The sequence below is a fragment of the Lethenteron reissneri genome, chromosome 21, assembly GCF_015708825.2.
Source record: "Lethenteron reissneri isolate LAM-NWPU_2019-01 chromosome 21, ASM1570882v1, whole genome shotgun sequence".
Lineage (NCBI taxonomy): Eukaryota > Metazoa > Chordata > Hyperoartia > Petromyzontiformes > Petromyzontidae > Lethenteron > Lethenteron reissneri.
In genome coordinates, this window is record NC_083799.1 from 5607242 (window position 1) to 5626224 (window position 18983).

Here is an 18983-nt window from a genome sequence, read left to right on the forward strand (position 1 = left end):
CTCCGCTAGGTAGACTCGGCCTCAAATGACTCACTCAGTGCGGTGCGTTAACGTCGCCAATTGGGGAGACAAAGGCGGCCGGGCGTGGTGTTGGCCACCCACCCCCTCGTGTGCCACTGTGCCGGCCTTCATAGGTGCTCGCTAACAGCGCTTGCCCCTACAGTCTGCTACAGGCTACACGGGGGATCTTTGTCTTTGTCCTATCTCATGTGAAGCTCTGTAGACGCTACTGGGCAGTCGCCCTCCAGCAACAACGGAGGTCAGAGGAGCGACGCTCACTACAACGAGCAGGGCGCTGGGCGGATAAAACGAAGAAAGTTGGCACAATGGGGGGGGGGTACAAGTTGGTGGATCTGCCAGTCATCTCAGTCAGTCAACCCATGGCACCTGGGTCTCTTCCGTGACCTGCCAGCTTTGGTCACTTCACATGGCCTCAAAAGTGCACCTAACATGGCAAAAGCGCCGTGGGGACGTCACCGCCACTCAGTGGTGAACGGTGGTTATTGTTGTTGATCTCCTTCCTATTCGGCGACATGCCCGTTACAATACTGTAATAATATACTTTCTTTTAAGCCAGTAAGATTGACGAATGTATTGAGTTTTTTTTGTGTGCGTCAGTGCCAAACGCAGCAACAGCAGCACCAAATAAAGTGGCCTATTAAGGAAGGTGTGATGCGGATTCGGTGACCCGTTTGTATGCTCAGCATCCACTCACGTTATGATGTGCACTCAGACACACGGAATCCACACACGCTCAGTCTCGCATACACAGACTCGCACACACGGACACTCCCATTCGCACACAATCGCATACAGAGAATCACGCTCACGCAGACTGGAACACACTCAAAACACTCCCCTTGACCAGATTGGCCACTGTAAATTGAACCAAGATCCGGAGGGAAATTTCCCCCACCACCAACCACCACCGTTTCTATCACAACCGAACCACCACCACAATCCCCACATCACCCATCCCCACCACCAACCACCACCGTTACCATCACAACCAAACCACCACCACAATCCCCACATCCCCCATCCCCACCACCAACCACCACCGTTACCATCACAACCAAACCACCACCACAATCCCCACATCACCCATCCCCACCACCAACCACCACCGTTACCATCACAACCAAACCACCACCACAATCCCCACATCACCCATCCCATGGACGGGGGGGATGGGCGGGGCGATGGGCGGGGGGCGTGGCGATAAGGGGTGGGCGGGGCGATGGGCGGGGCGATGGGCGAGTCGATGGGCGGGGCGATGGGGGGTGTGGGCGTGGCGATGGGCGTGGCGATGGGGGGTGTGGGCGTGGCGATGGGCGTGGCGATGGGGGGTGTGGGCGGGGCGATGGGCGGGGGGGTCCCACGGCTCCACCGCAGCCTCCGCAGCGCCCCCTGCGGCCGCCACGCGCCGCCCCCTCCCCCCATCCCCCCCTCCCCCCATCCCCCCTCCCCCACGTCCCCCCCCTCCCCCCTCCCCCACGTTGCCCGCCTCCCGCTCGCGTCGTTTTAAAACAAACGTCGCAGGTGCGTTGTGATGTTTCGTTCATCTCTACGCGACGTTTGTTGTTGTTGATGTTGTTGTTGTTGATGCTCGTGGGGTGAGGGTGTTGACGAGGAGGCGAGCCGCCCCAGGGAGGAGGAGGAGGAGGCGGCAGTCGCGGCTCGTGGTGGGTGAGAGGCCCCGGGACTCGGGGCCCAGTGTCTCGGCTTCCCGCCATCACGCAAACACGGGGCCGCCCTCCTTCTCGATCTTTCCTCTTCTCTCTCGCTCTCTCACACACAGGTCGGCTGCCGCGATGCAATGTCCGTCGCCGACTTGAGTTGCGATTACGCGTCCGTGAACGTCGTTGCTGAATGTGGGGCAGCGAAAGGCGCCTCGGGCCTAGCGACAAAAGCTGCGGGACGAGAGGGAGAGGCCTCGGGGGCCCAGGCGGCGTGGGTGAGGTGGTGGTGGTGGGGGTGAGGTGGTGGTGGTGAGGAGGAGGGTGGTGAGGGTGAGGTGGTGGTGGTGAGGAGGTGGTGGTGGGGGTGAGGTGGTGGTGGTGGTGAGGTGGGGGTGAGGTGGTGGTGGTGAGGTGGTGGTGGTGTGGTGGTGGTGGTGAGGTGGTGGTGTGGTGGTGGTGGTGAGGTGGTGGTGGTGAGGTGGTGGTGGTGGTGAGGTGGTGGTGTGGTGGTGGTGGTGAGGTGGTGGTGAGGTGGTGGTGGTGAGGTGGTGGTGGTGAGGAGGTGGTGGTGGTGGTGAGGTGGTGGTGGTGAGGTGGTGGTGGTGAGGAGGTGGTGGTGGTGGGTGAGGTGGTGGTGGTGAGGTGGTGGTGGTGAGGTGGTGAGGTGGTGAGGTGGTGGTGGTGAGGTGGTGGTGGTGAGGGTGGTGGTGGTGAGGGTGGTGGTGGTGAGGGTGAGGGTGAGGTGGTGGTGGGGGTGAGGTGGTGGTGAGGAGGGTGAGGTGGTGGTGAGGAGGGTGAGGTGGTGGTGAGGGTGAGGGTGGTGAGGAGGGTGAGGTTGTGAGGGTGGTGAGGAGGGTGAGGTGGTGGTGAGGTGGTGAGGAGGAGGGTGGTGAGTTGGTGGTGGTGAGGAGGGTGGTGAGTTGGTGGTGGTGAGGAGGAGGGTGGTGGTGAGTTGGTGGTGGTGAGTTGGTGGTGGTGAGGAGGAGGGTGGTGGTGAGTTGGTGGTGGTGAGGAGGGAAGGGTGCTCTGAGAGTAGTAAGGGGGTAGTCTGTCTCACTGTGAGTGGGGGAGGACGACGACGACTCTTCACTCGGAGTATGAAAGGGGGAGCGGCGGAAGGCTTCCAAAGAGCGAGCGGGTTTGGAGTTATCACGGCGAGGGGACTCACCTGAAGGGGGTCTGAGCTGAGACGCTGAATGAATGATACCTGAGGACCACTTCACTGGAGAGATTTACTGTGAGGGGCACTCCTTGAGTGGTCTCTCATTAAAGGAGACTCAATGGAAGGGCCTGATGGGGCTCTTGTGACCGAGGGGATTCGTTCCTTGAGAGGGGACTCTGAAGGGAACCATCGGTGGGGACCGTCTCTTGAGTGGAGGCTCTTGAATGGAACTTTGACCGAGACTAGATTTAAAGCTTTCGTGATAGCAAGGATTCATACTCTTTGATTTTTTCGGTAAAGTCACGTAGGTAAAAAAGCGAAAACAAATTAAATCACGACGTTTCGGAGGCAACACAAGCTTCTGTCATATACTGGTATATAAGGTCGCGTGTCTCTTGGGACTTCTCTTCACTTGATACAGCAATTTTGCTGTGACGGTTTCACCTGAAGACGGAAGCTTGTGTTGCCTCCGAAACGTGATTTAATTTATTTGTTTTCTTTTTTAACCTACGTAACTTTACCGAAATAAACAAAGAGTTTGACCGAGACGTCGTTTTGTGTGGGGTGGGGGGGGTCTCACCTGAGTTACTGTGTACTCACACTGTGAGGGAACAGAGAGGACTGGCCGAGGATTGACGTTGAGGGGGCCTCACTGGGACTGCGAGTTTCTACCTCTTATCAGACGTGTCTGGCCTGTGCAGCCGAGGTGACGTACTGTCGTTGTGAAGACTCAGCTTCCTCCGACGATTCACCTTGTAGTTCACTATTTGGATACACGCCATATAATGATTACTTTTTATTTGGTTGAACATGTAGGCTTTCGCAACCAATATCCATAATATAGGTTTTCTTAGGTCAGATCGCGTAAATATAACGAAACAGGATTCCTCAGCAAATCTGGCGGTCGCCTGATGAAGCTAGTTGTAATTACTGGCGAAACGTACTCTGATTATAAATGTTGTGGATTTTCTCTCCAACACACCGGTGTGCTGTACTCGTAACGAATTGGCATGTTCTGTTTACGTGTGAAACCTTACTAATTGGTTGTCGGATGTATAACTTTTTTTTACACGTCATTCATTATTGTTATACACCGTGGCAATCCTATTAATACTGTGCACAACACGTCAGTGCTGCTATATACACCATACCATTACTATACACAAGTGCCATGCTCTTATTATTGTACATTGCATGCAAATATTTTAATTACGATTCACTACATTATTATAGGCACCATGCCATTATTACTGTTATCTCTATTAATACTCCGTTCATTAGTTTATGACCAATGGCTTGGGCTCCTGTTCCAAGTTCCATCAGTGCAGGTGGATATGCTGGGTCTATTACGCAACATTAAATAATTCTGAAAGCCACAATATTTGTGCCTTTACGCCTCTCGATCTGAGGGCAGGCACACAAGTGTATATTGGGTTAGTTGTTAATTGCCAGTGGCGTTTGCATTTGGCAAGATTAGACCTCTGTTAACATCACGGTAAAACTACACGACAGCAATATATTTTACACCTTTAAAAACTGTTTTTGAGAGCTATTTTCCCAAGCAAGCCACTCATTTGTGACCTGTCATGCAAGCTATACATCCAGTTAATTATACAACACATCCAGCAGGAAATGTAGGCCAAAAAATATTCAATTATGTACGAAACATTAACTGTAATTTGTTATTTTTTTGTATTGTCTAGATTCGAACAAATTGGAGATAGCAGGCTGGTGAGATTGCTGTCAAGATGGGACCCAGCGTGTCTGGTGAGATCAGCGTGGCTGGCGAGATCAGAATCTTCACTGAACAGACTGGAATGACCAAGTGGAAGGATGGCGTTGTCGAGGTCGTGGAGAAGGATACTAAGTCCACCCTTGTCGTCCGTTTCAAGGCCGGAGGTCCCACTAAAACGTTTACGGTACGTTTATGCTCATGTACAAGTATATATCTAAAAAGAGACAAAACACCTGTTAGTGCAGTCATTGTTTTAACTATGTAAATGTGCCACTGAATTTGTAAGACTGGATTTGTACTTTTATAGTGCGCAAATTAGACGCAGACTTGTACTTGGAGGCAACACTTTTATTTAACACAACGGGTAACTCTTACAGGATAATAACATAGGGTGGTGACCACCACGGCTAACTACACTAATACTGACAGACTATTCTATAACCGGACCCGGACAGCCAACGGGCTGCCTGGTCCACACGTGGAGACCGAGGATCGAGGACGGCGACTTAATTCCCAGGGCTGAACCCCGGTCCCTCTCGGGACCCCGCTTATATCTCCCCTGGCCTGGCTGACTCTGCCCCTGGCCACGCCTCCCTTCCAGAACCCTCGTGGGGACTCTGGATCCCATCACGTGATCCTCTCACCCCCTGACTGGGGCCCCCTCTCGTCCGGTCACGTCCCCCCCCCCCCCCCGGTTCACCTCGTGGTCACGTCCTGGTGCGACCCCCTTCACCGCGACACTCGTGCTCCGCCCCTACAGTACCACCCCACACACACGGCACTGTCTGCACTGTGGTGGCCCCCTTGAGGCCACCACACTTTTATCCAGGTGTCGTGAAATAGAATCGGTCACATAGAATCGGTCACATAGCAGCATAGGGCTGGCTGCTGGCAGGAAAGGGGATCTGCAGCTACAACAGCCCTGACTGACAGCAGGTCACATTATATACCAGAGAGGGATGTAGGGGAAAAGTTACGGAAGGGACACATCGAGAACCCGCTAGTAGATTTCAGAAGGGGGGCGTGGCCGGCACGGAGCCGGTCCACGCTGACAGTATAAGTGGGGCCCCGGGAGGGGACCTCGGGGCTGTTGTTTGGAGTGGGATCCCGTCGTGCTGCTGGAGTCTTCACCGTCGTCTACGTCTTCACAGTCTCAGCGTCGCCAGTCAGGCAGTCTACCAGCTGTCCTGACTGGGAACCGTAGTTACCAAGTGTGAACTATTAAGGCCATTTAATAAACAGAGTGCCTCCTACTCTTCGTACTGTTTTTGAAACTTTTATTTACAAGGTAAATCCCACTGAACTATTTGCTTTTTTTCTGAGGCAACCTGGCCACACATGAAAGCTCATCAACGTGGCTTAACATATGTGGTAATTTCTAGTAGCCAAATAATTTAAAGGCATGTTCCAAAATGTGGAGTGAAAAACTGGAGGACTCGGAGAAAAATCCACACAACTATGGGGAGAATATGCAAACTCCAAATATACAGGTGTCAAGAGTTGTGATCGAACCCTCGACTTCCTGCATACCAAGCGAGGGAGATAATATCTTGCCACTGTGGAGCAAGTACATATGTTGTGGAAATAATTGTTTTTTTTGTGTGGTGAATGTTGATTTGTGTGTACGCAGCTCACAGAGAATGTAAAGTCTGTGCGAGTGTCCGATCAGAAGGAACACAGCCGCATCATGATTACTCTTCTGGATTCGAGCAATATCACAGTGCAGTATGCCATGCTGGGTCAAGTTCAGTGGCTCAGTCAGTACCTGAAGGATGTGGAGAAGAATCCAAACCGAGGTATGGGGTTTTTTATGGAACCTGAAAGTAGTTGGACACTTACCAACAATTAGCTGCTGTCTTGTTATTTAAATTGGAGAGTTGTTTACTTCAATTTAATTTATTGAAAAAGTTTATTACATTAATGTACCCTGTGGCCTTTTTGACATTTCCTTTAAAACCACAGATGGAAAGAGTATCTCAGGATCTAGTCCTTTAAGTGGTGTTTTGGGGAAGAGGACTTCTCAGCGAGACGCCAAGCGTCATTATGACACTGAAAATCGGGTGAGTTAATGTCTCCATTTCACTTTCAGTTGCTTTAATTCACAATATAGCAGCGTTTGCTAAAACGCTACACATTTGCTCTGTCTCTAGACTCCAAATAAGCGCCCTACTGCAGAAGGGTCAGCAGAGACCCCTGTGAAAAGAACACAGGGCCCCCCGGGTCGAACGCCAAGGGTGCAGCACCTCTCGGGATCCCAAGGAAATGTGCAAGGTAGCAAGGGACTCCCGTCTTTGTCTCCCAACAACACGGCGACCTCGTCAACAGCCAGAGCCAGCCTGAGTGAGCCCAGGTATCGTCATATGCACTCTCGCGATTCACCACGCGTACACTTTGTTTATCATAATTGCACATTTTTTATATGCATTATTTGTTTTGAACCTTCATTTTAGCGTAGGGGTTTCTTAAAGTTAATATGCATAACCTTCTAAAATTATGTTTTAGAAATGACAAACGGAAGAGAACTTTAACGCCAGAGGAAGAAATCACTAATGATTACCCAAAGGAGAATGACTCTTCCAGGCAAGCATTGATCTTTATTTTGGATCATTCAACATGTTTTAGTATCTTGTGTGTTTTTAACAAGTTAACCTATCACAATCTATTCCTATGTCAAAGGTGTCCTAATTTGATGCCGAGTAACTCCAGACCCTGTGGGGAACAGCAAGCAAAAAGGTCATTTCCTTCTCATGCAAAACAGGAAGATGTAAAAAGCAAAGGTATGTAACTTTAATAACATTACTTAAAAAGTGATTTTGAAAATATTGTTGATTATATTCTTGTGGTTTACACTTTGGGTAAATAATACATTTCTTTGTGCTTTAAACATTTTAATTTTGAAAATCAAGATTGAAACGATAGGGGCAAGGTAATAAATGATTATTTATGTTTTTAGGTGTGATGCCTCTGCAAACTACCACATCTTTTTATGGCCAGACTGGGACCAGGGAATTCTCTTCTCCTAGTCCTTTTTCTGAGAGGTACATTTGCATTTTTATTACGTGATTTCATCATAAATAGCTGAATAACCTGGATTGATTGTTTCAACACCTAATGTAATTTGTACTCATGGAATGTTTTACTTATTCATTGTTGATTGAACAGGTCATGCTTAGGATCACAGTTTCCTGCTGCAAAAAGGGCCCTGGGTTTGGTAACTCCACATACTCCCACAACCTGCAAGAAGATAAAGTCTACTTCTGATTTTGTAGGCTGGAACAAGAGCAAGCCATTCTTGTCTACTCAGCAACCACAACTGCAAGGGCAAGTATTTAACTTTATATTAAGGTATGCAGATTTTGGTTTGAAGATGTATGTATTTGCTGTGATGTGTGTATGTGTGTTTTAATTGTTAATATTATTTTCCAAAAGATTCTCCAACCTGGGCAATACGTGCTACATGAATGCCATCCTGCAGTCCCTCTTTGCCCTGCATTCCTTTACCTCGGACATGTTAAGGCAGGGCATCCCATGGAACCGAGTCCCTCCTAACTCTCTACTGAGGCAAGTTTTATATTTTACATTATGTGCTCACAGGTCGATCCCAACAATGAATGTTAGAACCCAATTTGTGAACCTGATTCAATTTCTGTAGGCGACTGGCTCACCTTTTGAGCAAGAAAGACGTGTGTACTATGGATTACAAGAAGGAGCTACTGAAGAGAGTAAAAACCGCCATATCTGCTTCTGCTGAGCGATTTTCTGGATATGCCCAAAATGTGAGTTTTGATTTCCCTGCTTTTGTTTTTGGGATTAGAAAAATTGGTACATTGCATTACAGTGCAACTATCCTGTCGTGAATATAAATCTACAAGTGCCTATTGTGCTCTATTAACACTACTATCAAACGCAAGCAAGATATCAATCACACTGGTTATCTTATAATTACAATTTGTAAAATGTTACTTTAAAAAATGATTAGGCTACACAGACCAGGGTCATTATAAACTAGTCGTGTGATGTTGGAATGAATAATGGCAATAAATGGCAAAGTGTTCATGTGCAGTAGAGACACATACATCTGAATTTGGTTTGTAAGGATTTTATCTGTATTCTATGCTCTCAGGATGCGCACGAGTTTCTGAGCCAGTGCCTAGACCAGCTGAAGGAGGATGTCGAACGACTAAACAAGAAATGGCGTCTGGAGCCTGCGCAGGGCGAATCTCCCAAGCCCAGTCAGACAGACAGTGCATCGGACATGCCCTACACCTGCCCTGTTGCTGCAAATATGGAGTTCGAAGTTCTGCATACCATCACCTGCCGTGTGTCAGTATCCTTGCACTCAGTGTGGTACACTTTGGCAATTCATATATGTTCTATGCTTCTCTTTTGCCAAATACATTTACCCTAATGCATGTTGGTGTTGCCAGGTGTGGAGAGGTGGTGAAGAAAAAGGAGCAATTTAATGACCTCTCCATTGATCTCCCGCGAAAAAAATCTGACACCGCCTGGTCCATCCAAGACTCCCTCGACCTCTTCTTGAGGGTACAAAGCATTATTCACTCCTTTCTATATTCTAGACTTGGGCAACACACAACACTAACACACAGTGAAATGCTTCTCGAATTGTTTGTTTTTAGGCTGAAGAAGTAGAGTATGCATGCGAGAAGTGCGAAAGCAGGAATGCGACTGTAACACACAAGTTCATTAAGCTACCAAGGTAAGTGATTAACAAATACAACAGGTGCAATTTTGATTAATTCGAGTGGCCTTTACATGCTATGTATCTTAATTTGGATGGCAATGCTCATACCTGGAGATGCGCCTTAACTATTCTTGTTTGTGCAGGGTCCTGATCCTGCACTTGAAGCGCTACAGCTTCGACGTGCAGTTGGCCGTTAACAACAAAGTGGGACAGCAAGTGATCATCCCCCTGTACCTGACGCTGCAGGCCCACTGCGTAGAGGGTACACGCTCAGCCTTGTCACTGCGCTCCAGCAAACACACGCATGGGTAATGGATGCTTCCACACATGTTGCCATGTATAAGACAATATGCGGGTTGTGGCATGCAGAAACCACATTATCCCTCCAGCTGTGCAAATATAAATAAAGATATTAATTGGATATTTTTCGGAACACTAACTAGTATTAATTTACCATAAGAAGACTCAATCGTATCAAGTTTTTTCCAAGAAGGGTCTTTGAATTTTTAGATAATTTTACCAAATCGTTATTATTATTTTTCAACAGAAACATGCAGCCTTTACGAAGTTCCCAGTCCATGAATGCTCCTTCTACATCATCAAACAGAAAGTAAGCATGTGAATTATTTTAACAATATATGCTTTGCTTTATTTTATAACGTTGCCTATGACCAAATCACCCGGAATATGCCCGATTTGAAGCGAAGCAGAATTGAGCCTGGATAGTAATAGAATGGGTGACAACCCTGTACAAATTGGTTGTCATAGGGCTTGCAGAGGTCAGTGCAGTGATCAGCAATATTGATTGTACTGTACATCTATGCTCTCACATCTATGATCTCTAACTTCAAGCCACAGTTATGCCATTGATAAAGTTATCCAGGCTCTCGCAAATGAAGGCCTACATCGAAATAAACAGCTACACTGATATTGCGTACATAAAATACATTACAACGCCTTTCCAAAAGTTATGCACAGTGATTTTAGATGTTTCCCCAAAAATGTAACTTGAGAAAGAGGTGCAAATGTAAATGGAGAAAATAAGAACTCTCAGATTTAATGGTGATATAGTAACACTACCAATAGAAATTGATCATTGAAGAACTTAATAATGAAGACTGTAAAATTGGGCTCCAGATAAGTGAACAAATGTCAAGCACAAGTTAGCTGAACAAATAAATATATCTATGGAGGGACACAACTGGAAAACACGTTAAACTATACAACAAGGGCATTTGTTGAATGTTGACTGGGATAAAATTATTAGATAAGTAGTGGTGAACAAAAATAGTTTGGAGTGCTTTTGGAAGAAAAGAAAAATTTCTGCCTGTGACATTTTATCATTTACGAAGATTGAAACAAAATCTTGCTTTGAATATACTGAGAAACAAAGAGAGAAACACATGAATGAGAGAACAGGCAAGTTTAGATAAGTAAGTCTACTTGGGAAATGTTGCTCGAAGGACTTTGATGGTTAATCAACTAATAGTCATGGAATAAGGTCATGTGTAGGAGCTACATGGATCGAAAACCTGAGAGATAGTGACGGCTTAATGAGGCCGTCATCCAACTGGACAGATCACAGATAATGTATTTCCTATTGAATTTCTAAATTTCAGGCGTTACACTTTCAAGCCACGTGTCCTGTCCATATCGGAGTCTGATACTGATGAAGATCAGCTGAAACGTGCCCTGAACTTGAGTAAACAGGTGCGGTATTTTTTTTTGCATTATTTGTTGGTTTTACTTAACTTGTGTTCTGTACGTTTTAAATTGTATATTTGCTGTTGACATGACATGCATAACATTACAAATATAAAGACACCTTGAAGCTAAATGCATGAGGGTTTTCTATTGCAGGTGGTGGAAACCAACAGATTTACTGGTTGTGATGGGACATGCGAAGATGAAATGTTAGCTACTGTGATGGCAATCAGCCAGGATGAGAGTGGCCAGCAGGCTCTTTCCATGCTGAAGGACTCAGAAGTTGATCACTTAGGGTTGCATGCTTCCAACAAGCATGATAACGAGGATGAGCAGATGCACAGCGATCTGGAGGCCCGAGACAATACACAAGTCAATGAGGACCTCCTAATGCAGATGTGTGACCAGGAGCCGAGTAATAGCAGTCCAGACACTGGCTTCTGTGATGAGGTGGACTTCCCGGATGTCGCTGAGGTGCAGGAGGTGGAGTCGGAACCATGCTCTGAAGTTGCAGGACATGTTGAGGAACCAGGTATGGCTGGATGACATCACATGGGAAGTTGTCCAATGACGATATATGTATGTTGAACGTCTTTTCGCACCATATGCAATGAACCGTGCGAATCGGAGGTGCGGGGGAAGCACGGCAAACTAAACACAAAAGCAGCCATTCATAACAATACACCTCAAGGTAGAACCCAAAGTATATTTACAAATAACAGCTCTCATTACGATTGACATTTAAGTGCATTGATGAGGGTATGACAATATTGAATTTCTATGTTTTGAATAGCGTATGTGAATTTAGATGTGCACCATCCATGGGTTTTTCCATCTGTCCCTCAGTGTACAGTAGCATAATTGTACCAACCGAGAACTGGGAAGAAGATGACATCCCAGTATGGTCCAAAATGGACATTGTACCCAAGAAGGAAGATGATTATGCTGGGAAGAAGGAAGAAGGTGCTGAGAAGAATGAGCAGAAGGCAAGTGGGGATGAAGACAAGGAGAACCGTACCCCAGTAAAAGAAGCAGCTGTGATGGTGACCTCACCCCTGGCAGGACCCTTAACGGAGGGTGATTTGCAGACTGAGCCAGAGCCAGACTGGATGGATCAGTACAGCCTGGATCGCGAGAGGGAGGAGCGAGAGCTGCAGGAGGCCCTTGCACAGAGTCTCCGAGATCAGGTTGGAACACTGTACCTCGCTATATTTAGCTATACAAGCAGTGACTTGTAAGCTTTGGAATTGCCGTAAACATGACATCAATTGTAAATTGGAATGTATCTTCAAGTGTAATAAGGAATGCTATGTTATTAGTTTAGTGGACAACATGCAGCAGCAGGAACTATGTACATGTCAATTATGAATCCAGGAAAGGCTGTCTCATGACCACCTTGAAGAAGAATCTCGTGTTGGGATGTTATTATGGATTTATATTCATTTTATAGTTTTTTATTTTTCCAGATTGCATTCCAACGAGAACCTATGGACAGAAATTTGCTGAAGCTTCGTTCAACATTATCCCTTTCATATCACTAAATGTCTCATTGTAAAACTTGTTATACCTGTTGACTTACTAATCGCCTCATCATAGAAAATTACGGTCTTTTTTTTACTTAAAAAAATCCTAATGGGCAAAGTTTAAAAGGGCCCATACAGAAACAATTCAAGAAGCGATACATGTTTTGATTTAAACAATTTTAAAATATATTTGCAGGCACACATCCTGAAACACAACCATTTACAAATCGTTCCTATACAATTCCAGCAGCAAAAAACAATACGAATCATTCCAGGTCCACGTAGTACCAAAATAAAAATATGGCATTGGATGTGTATTGAGCAATCAAAGTTAATGGGAAACAATAAAAACCAGTGAAAAGTACAGAACGGTATTGCATTAGGAGAACATGCATTAAAAACAAGTTTGAAAGATATAAAAAAGTGGAGATTTAGGAATTATTGCTAACGGTATTGAACACAACGTAGGCCTCGGTAAGGTAAAAGGTAAAAACAACGAGCCTACTTTTACCCTACCTTTACCCTTGCCCCATACAAATTACCCGATTACAGGGTAATCACTGGGGTACTACTACACATGAACAAGGTTTATAACGGTAAATGCTGGGTAGAGCGCTTTATACATTTAGAATACTCTCGATTCCAATTTTACACGCTTTCTTTGAACTCTGTTGTTGTCGTATCCTCAAATCTTGTAACTCAATTTTAACCCACTTCCCAATGTGGTATCGACTGCAAACTTGGTATACTTATGTCATACTGTTGACAACACTATTTTATCATAAAAAATGAAAAAAACATGTTTTTAAACATTATTTTTTATATGTTATGTTTCGGTTTGGGTATAATTGTCCACGGTCAACTGACGTTGGCTGTAATTGGCCACGGCCCCTTACGTTATGGCAAGCTTCGGGGCCACTTCCTGGAGTCGTGGAGTTCTGCCATCAATCGTACATTTCATAAAAGCGTGTTTTTAAAAGTTTTTTAAAAATATTACTTATTAAATGGAGGCCACGGACTGCGCCACGGAGCTTTTAGCGGTAAACAAGGTACCGTATTTACCGGGTAATACTTCGCGCTACCTTTACCCTACCGAGTAATTCTTCCGAGCTACCTTTACCCTTTAACCCTTGACCTTACTCCTTGGCATGTCGACACCTTTACCCTTTACCCGGTAAAAAGGGAAATTACCCTACCTTGCCGAGGCCTAACGCAACGTAAGTAAACAAAAGTAAAAATGTACTGAAGAGAAGTCAAATGTATAATGATTGTGTTGCCAATACCCACGAGCGTTGGGCAATCTGTCAATCTGTCTAGTAGACTGGCGCCAAATGTGATACCGACCCACTTTGTTCTATTGATATGGCATAATGTTAACACATTTCCACTTGCAACTAAACGAGCAATGCATTGTCCTGTCAGAGGGTGGCAGTATAAGATTGTGATCTGTTCCTAAATTCACTTAAATATACCTCTTTATTCACTCGATAGAGGTAAACATTTTAACCAAATTTGCATTCTGTTACATCCAGTCCTGTAACTATGACAAGTTGAACTATTGCCCCATGCCGTCGCATTACAGACAAGTAAAAGACAAAAAAGCAGCGGAGAGTGGAAAGAAAGCTAAAAAAAAACAGGCATGCACTATGGCTGTATTTATACCCCAATCCAGATGAGACAGTGGGCAGGAAACACGAGGGAATACTGTAGGCTGATGTGCAAACACATTCCTGCGGAGGGAGCTGGTAGGAACGTTGGGTTGCTCGGTCAATGGCCAGGGTCAACGGCGGCGTGGTATATTCCGCAAATATGGCCGACTGTGAGGCCGGCACAAGCCGGCGTGAGTAGGTTAAACGTTGAGTTTAATACGGGCACCACGGGGTGACCAGCCCCACCCAGCCCCATCCCTACCCCCCACCCAACCCCTCCCCACCCTCCCCACCCAGCCCCTCCCCACCCAGCCCCTCCCTGCACGACGGACACAATAATCCCCTGTGGTCTGGTGTAACCAGGAGGTTCCTACCAGTATAAAGCATGTAGGTCCATATGTGCAGGAGTGTAAATCATTGTTCTGGTCCCAGGGGCTCTATTCCCATCTCATCAGACATTTTCCTATCCCACGAGCTTCTAAATCCTTGATCGTCCGTTACCGTAAGCATCATTTCCATTCTTGCCCATTTATGTTTGTATGTTAATTCGCATTCCTGCATGTGCCCTGTTGTAATGTCACTCATCTGCATTTTACACACCTTGTAATGATGACTAAGCTTAAAATATCAACTCATTTGAAAAACCCACTTTAGTCAGATAGCTACCTCGATTCAACCCAGAATGTCATTGATGCTGGCTCGGTGCTCTCATCCCCGAGCCACCTGGCAACCTATAAAATGCTTCCTTTATATTTTCGATGTGTTTATTTGCACCATGCAATGAGCTAAATACATTTACAGTTGTAATGAGTGCATCGATCCGCGTTAGAACAGCCTCTAAATTAACATCACAGAACTACTTCTGGCATCTCTTCAATTATTTTTTGTCCACACCTGGTGCATTTCACTTTCTCACTTAGAGATGTTCCCTCGTATGTATCTCTATTAAATCAATCGATTGTTTTTATCTTCAGAGCTGGAAATTTCAGTAAAACATTTTTTTAACATGATGTTTTTTTGTGCCCGTGTTGAGGCCATCAACTCACTGGTTTAATCAAGAAGTGGTTTGCCCATATTTGAACACATGATCTCAATGGTTCCTGGTCAGTGCTCTGGCATTGCATTCGTTCTTTAAGCCACCCAGCCAGCTCATAATTTCCTTATTTAAGAAATGTTTGTGATGTCTTAACAGACAAAGGCATATGACCCTGTGTAGCACATTGGGGAGTTTCATTAAACTGTGTGATTCACCAGTCATTACCTCAAAAACACTGGATATTTGTTGTGTTGTTCATATGATTTTCTGACACTGCGTGCATCAATAGCAATTATATGTTTGAATAAAAAAATGTTTTGGGACTTTCAGGAAGCCAGGGAACAAAGAGAAGAAGACGAACTTAAAAGAGCTACAGAATTGAGTCTGCAAGGTAACGGTGACCCATCCATCAAGACAGAATAACATTTATTTAATTTGAAAAGTCCACATTACGCCTGTTGTATTCAAATGCTCCGTTTCCACGACTGGGAACCAGGCTCAACCACCCAATAATACTGAATTTGCACTTCAAGATCAGCACAGGCAGGTTCCAAGTTCCCACTTTGAGCCACGATGACTTCTATGGACTTGGGACTTCCACTTTTGTCACCCACCTTCTCCCTGACACCCTTCAGAGCTGGAGTTGAGGTTTGGGAAGCAATCTTTAAATATTTTTCAAACTAACTTTTTCATAGGTTTAGGCCACCCTGTTCCTGTAAATTGCCAGTTTGGTAAAATCTATCTCATTCAATTTCATTCCCATAGCCCCCTTAGCTCTTAAGACTGTTGCATTTATTCCTGTCCTGAAAAATCCCACACTTAGATCACACCATCATGACACTGATGTTACTGGTTCCATGTTCAACCCGTGTTAAAGCTCCCGGTTAATAGGGTAGGGCTGTCTTTGTAATCTGGACTGAAGCTATGAGCCAGCTCACAAATCTTTTGCAGACATAAGCCTGCATCATCCCATCGTTTAGTGCTGGCGGTGTGTACATTTAATAATTAACAGCACTTTGCCAGTCCACTGATGGTTGTTTGACCATACTTATACGTTTGTAATTGTGAGTTCATGAAGGGTTGTTGCAGAGGTCAGGACTGCTTCAAGTAGCACTATTTACTGATACTGGCTAAAGAAAAAAAAAGTGTGCTCACCGTTGCCTCCATTCCACTGGGGATGCATAGGCTTTCACGATAACTTCTGTATCAATGTCACACCACAATCGACAGAGTTTCAGCACAGCCTGGCAGAGGTGATGGGCTCCGATGACGATTCTGGGAATGAGGGTAGCGTGGAGCTGGAGCGCAGTGAAGCTGAGGCTCTCGAACTCAAGTGTAATGCTGAGGTAAACACTCACTTGCCAGTATCGCATTAACATGAAGAAATGATGGCACAGCCACCCAGCAAAGGGCCACTTCGTCATGTATGTCATTGTTAGTATTCTCTAAGGTGACAAAGTAATTTCTTTTCTTCAACAGACTGGTGACTTGCCCCATTCATTTCAATTACTCAGTGTTGTCAGCCACATCGGCAGTGATTCCTCTGCAGGTAATGCTCATGTATTTGTACTTGCAAGTGTATTCGCCTGTAAACAGCATTTTCAAGATCTTTTTTTTGTCTATCAGCAGATAGGCTTGTTTAAACTTGTGTGTGTAACCCGTTTCAGGACACTACATTAGTGACACGTTCGATGTAAAAAAGCAAAGCTGGTTCACCTATGATGACACGGATGTAACTCGCACATCTGAGGCCACCGTGCGTGACACACGGGAAAGGAGTGGATACATCTTCTTCTACATCCACAAGTGAGCAGTGCACTATATCAATTGCGCTCATTTAAAAATGAGTTTGAGTTTTGGGCTCATGTGGTTGAACTTGGACAAAAACATTAAATATGAACCTTCTGGAAAAATGTCCATGCCTTGTTTAACCTGAAATACTCATTTGTTTTGCATTTCATGTGTAGCCTTGCAATGCTAAAAGGTCCCTTTAACATACTCTTGGGTTCTTTCGGTAAAGTCATGTAGGTAGAAAAATTAAATAAAAAATAATATATCATGACGTTTCGAAACACAAGCGGTCGTCCTCGGGCGGAAAAAAATAATCCAGCAGTGGAAATGCTGACCCAGGAAGAACACAGCGAGAGAGCTGGAACAACACAGCGAGAGAGAGAGAGAGCTGTAACAGCTGTAACAGCTCTCTCTCTCGCTGTGTTCTTCCTGGTTCAGCAGTTCGTCGTGATATATTATTTTTCTACCTACGTGACTTTACCGAACGTACCAAAGATTATAGATTCCTGCAGTCACGAAAGCTTCAAATCAAGATAGGTCCCTTTAAACTAGAAAGTAAATATCCTGAAGTCTAGATAATTAAATCAAAGTCTGGAACAGGGCATACATAGGTGGTATACTGAAAAGTTTGTATGCATTTAAATCTTAAATTAATCATGTTAAAAAATGTTGAATGCAAGCTGTGTAAAAAGGGACTCGTCTATTTATGTTTACAGAGAGATCCTGGAGCAACTTTTGGAAAGTGATGGCATGGTTTAAAAGATTCATCTGCTCCCATCACGATTGTTGGATGCCTGAGCACAGCTGCAGAACACTGCCTTACGAACGCACTTCACTTGCCAGTCCTTTTTTATATTGTCACAATGGTAATGATCTATTGTTTACTGATGTTCAGAAGTCGGTTTCAAAGTTGTTAATACAGTACATTCACTTGAACACAACAATAATTCTTCCGCATAACTAAATTGCTTACATATTATGTGGTTCTTTCGGTAAAGTCACGTAGATAGAAAAAATAACAATGAAATAAAAATTGTAATGAAAATAAAGTGAATAAAAAATATATCACGACGTTTCGATGTTGCAATTTAAAACGTGATATTTTTATTCACTTGACATTTTACATTTTTTATTGTTATTTTTCTATCTACGTGGCTTTACCGAAAGAAGCATAGAATTTGAATTGCTGCAGTCACGAAAGTTTTAAGTCAATTTTAATTGCTTACATTTTTGTGGTTGTCTTGTACATGTTTGAAACTATGCTGCTGCAGATTTCATTGACTTTACATAAATAAGCCAACTACATTTTGGCTCCGAATTGCATGTTCACAAAAAATGTTTGGCTGGTGCTAGTTTTCAGGAACATTTCGTTTTCCATATTTAATTTGTATTTTTTTTTGCTGTGGATTTGTTAAATTAATAAAACCATGTTTCTTGCCGTTATAATTCCATGTATATAAATGGCGTTCATTTGAAAACAACCGTAAGGCCTGTGCAGGTCAGATTTCGAGATGAATTGGTTTCATTTAAAATGTCGGCATATGTTGCCTTGATCCAACTTGTTTAAAAATGTACATAAACCAAGTAACACCACAGTCCAGGTGTGCAACATTGTTTCGGCAGTTAAATGTAAACTTTGGCAGGTGTAAAAATGCTTTCCTTTGCTGTGAAATATAAAATGAACATTGACATTGTAAATAAAAATACCAGGCTTAAAATACATATTTTAAAGACATTTATACATTATTTTGTGCATTTCACTTAGCATTTCACTTCTTTGGCACTGTACGTAGCCAATTGTGTGCTAATTGGAGGTGCGGAAATCCTGCAACAACACGGTGCGGTGAAAGCGCTACCGCTTGGCCCTGCCACTGCCCCACATTAACGCTTGCATGCGGCGAACCCATGCCGCCTGCAGCAATAACCAGCCTGTGATGGGAGTCCGTTGCTCGGTTATCACATCGTCATTTTTTTTCTCGACATCCCTTTTGTGGGTTGG

At 44.7% G+C, this 18983-nt stretch overlaps 1 protein-coding gene across 3 annotated transcripts; it reads left to right on the forward strand.

Annotated features, from left to right (window-relative positions):
- Positions 1–1482: 1482 nt before the first annotated feature.
- USP37 (ubiquitin specific peptidase 37) lies at positions 1483–18725 on the forward strand. Of its 3 annotated transcripts, none has more exons than XM_061555600.1 (24): positions 1483–1542; positions 4548–4763; positions 6210–6375; positions 6542–6639; positions 6730–6929; positions 7082–7159; positions 7256–7356; positions 7533–7617; positions 7742–7900; positions 8009–8140; positions 8232–8355; positions 8703–8902; positions 9007–9121; positions 9217–9296; positions 9425–9589; positions 9829–9891; positions 10901–10991; positions 11142–11517; positions 11832–12172; positions 15524–15584; positions 16424–16539; positions 16673–16742; positions 16861–16999; positions 17701–18725. In XM_061555600.1, the coding sequence occupies exons 2-24, from the start codon at positions 4593–4595 to the stop codon at positions 17741–17743; spliced, it is 3174 nt and encodes a 1057-aa protein (XP_061411584.1). In that variant the 5' UTR covers positions 1483–1542; positions 4548–4592; the 3' UTR covers positions 17744–18725. The 3 variants fall into 3 exon arrangements, with proteins under 3 accessions (XP_061411584.1, XP_061411586.1, XP_061411587.1); XM_061555602.1 differs by lacking the exon at positions 1483–1542 and adding an exon at positions 1544–1685; XM_061555603.1 differs by lacking the exons at positions 1483–1542; positions 7082–7159.
- The last annotated feature ends 258 nt before the right edge of the window (positions 18726–18983 follow it).

Bases quoted from the DNA above. Each gene is read 5' to 3' on its own strand.
- USP37 (XM_061555600.1), top strand. From the start codon at position 4,593: ATGGGACCCAGCGTGTCTGGTGAGATCAGCGTGGCTGGCGAGATCAGA. The intron at 8,356-8,702 runs GTGAGTTTTGAT...CTATGCTCTCAG, and splicing joins TTTCTGGATATGCCCAAAAT to GATGCGCACGAGTTTCTGAG. The intron at 9,590-9,828 runs GTAATGGATGCT...ATTTTTCAACAG, and splicing joins TCCAGCAAACACACGCATGG to AAACATGCAGCCTTTACGAA.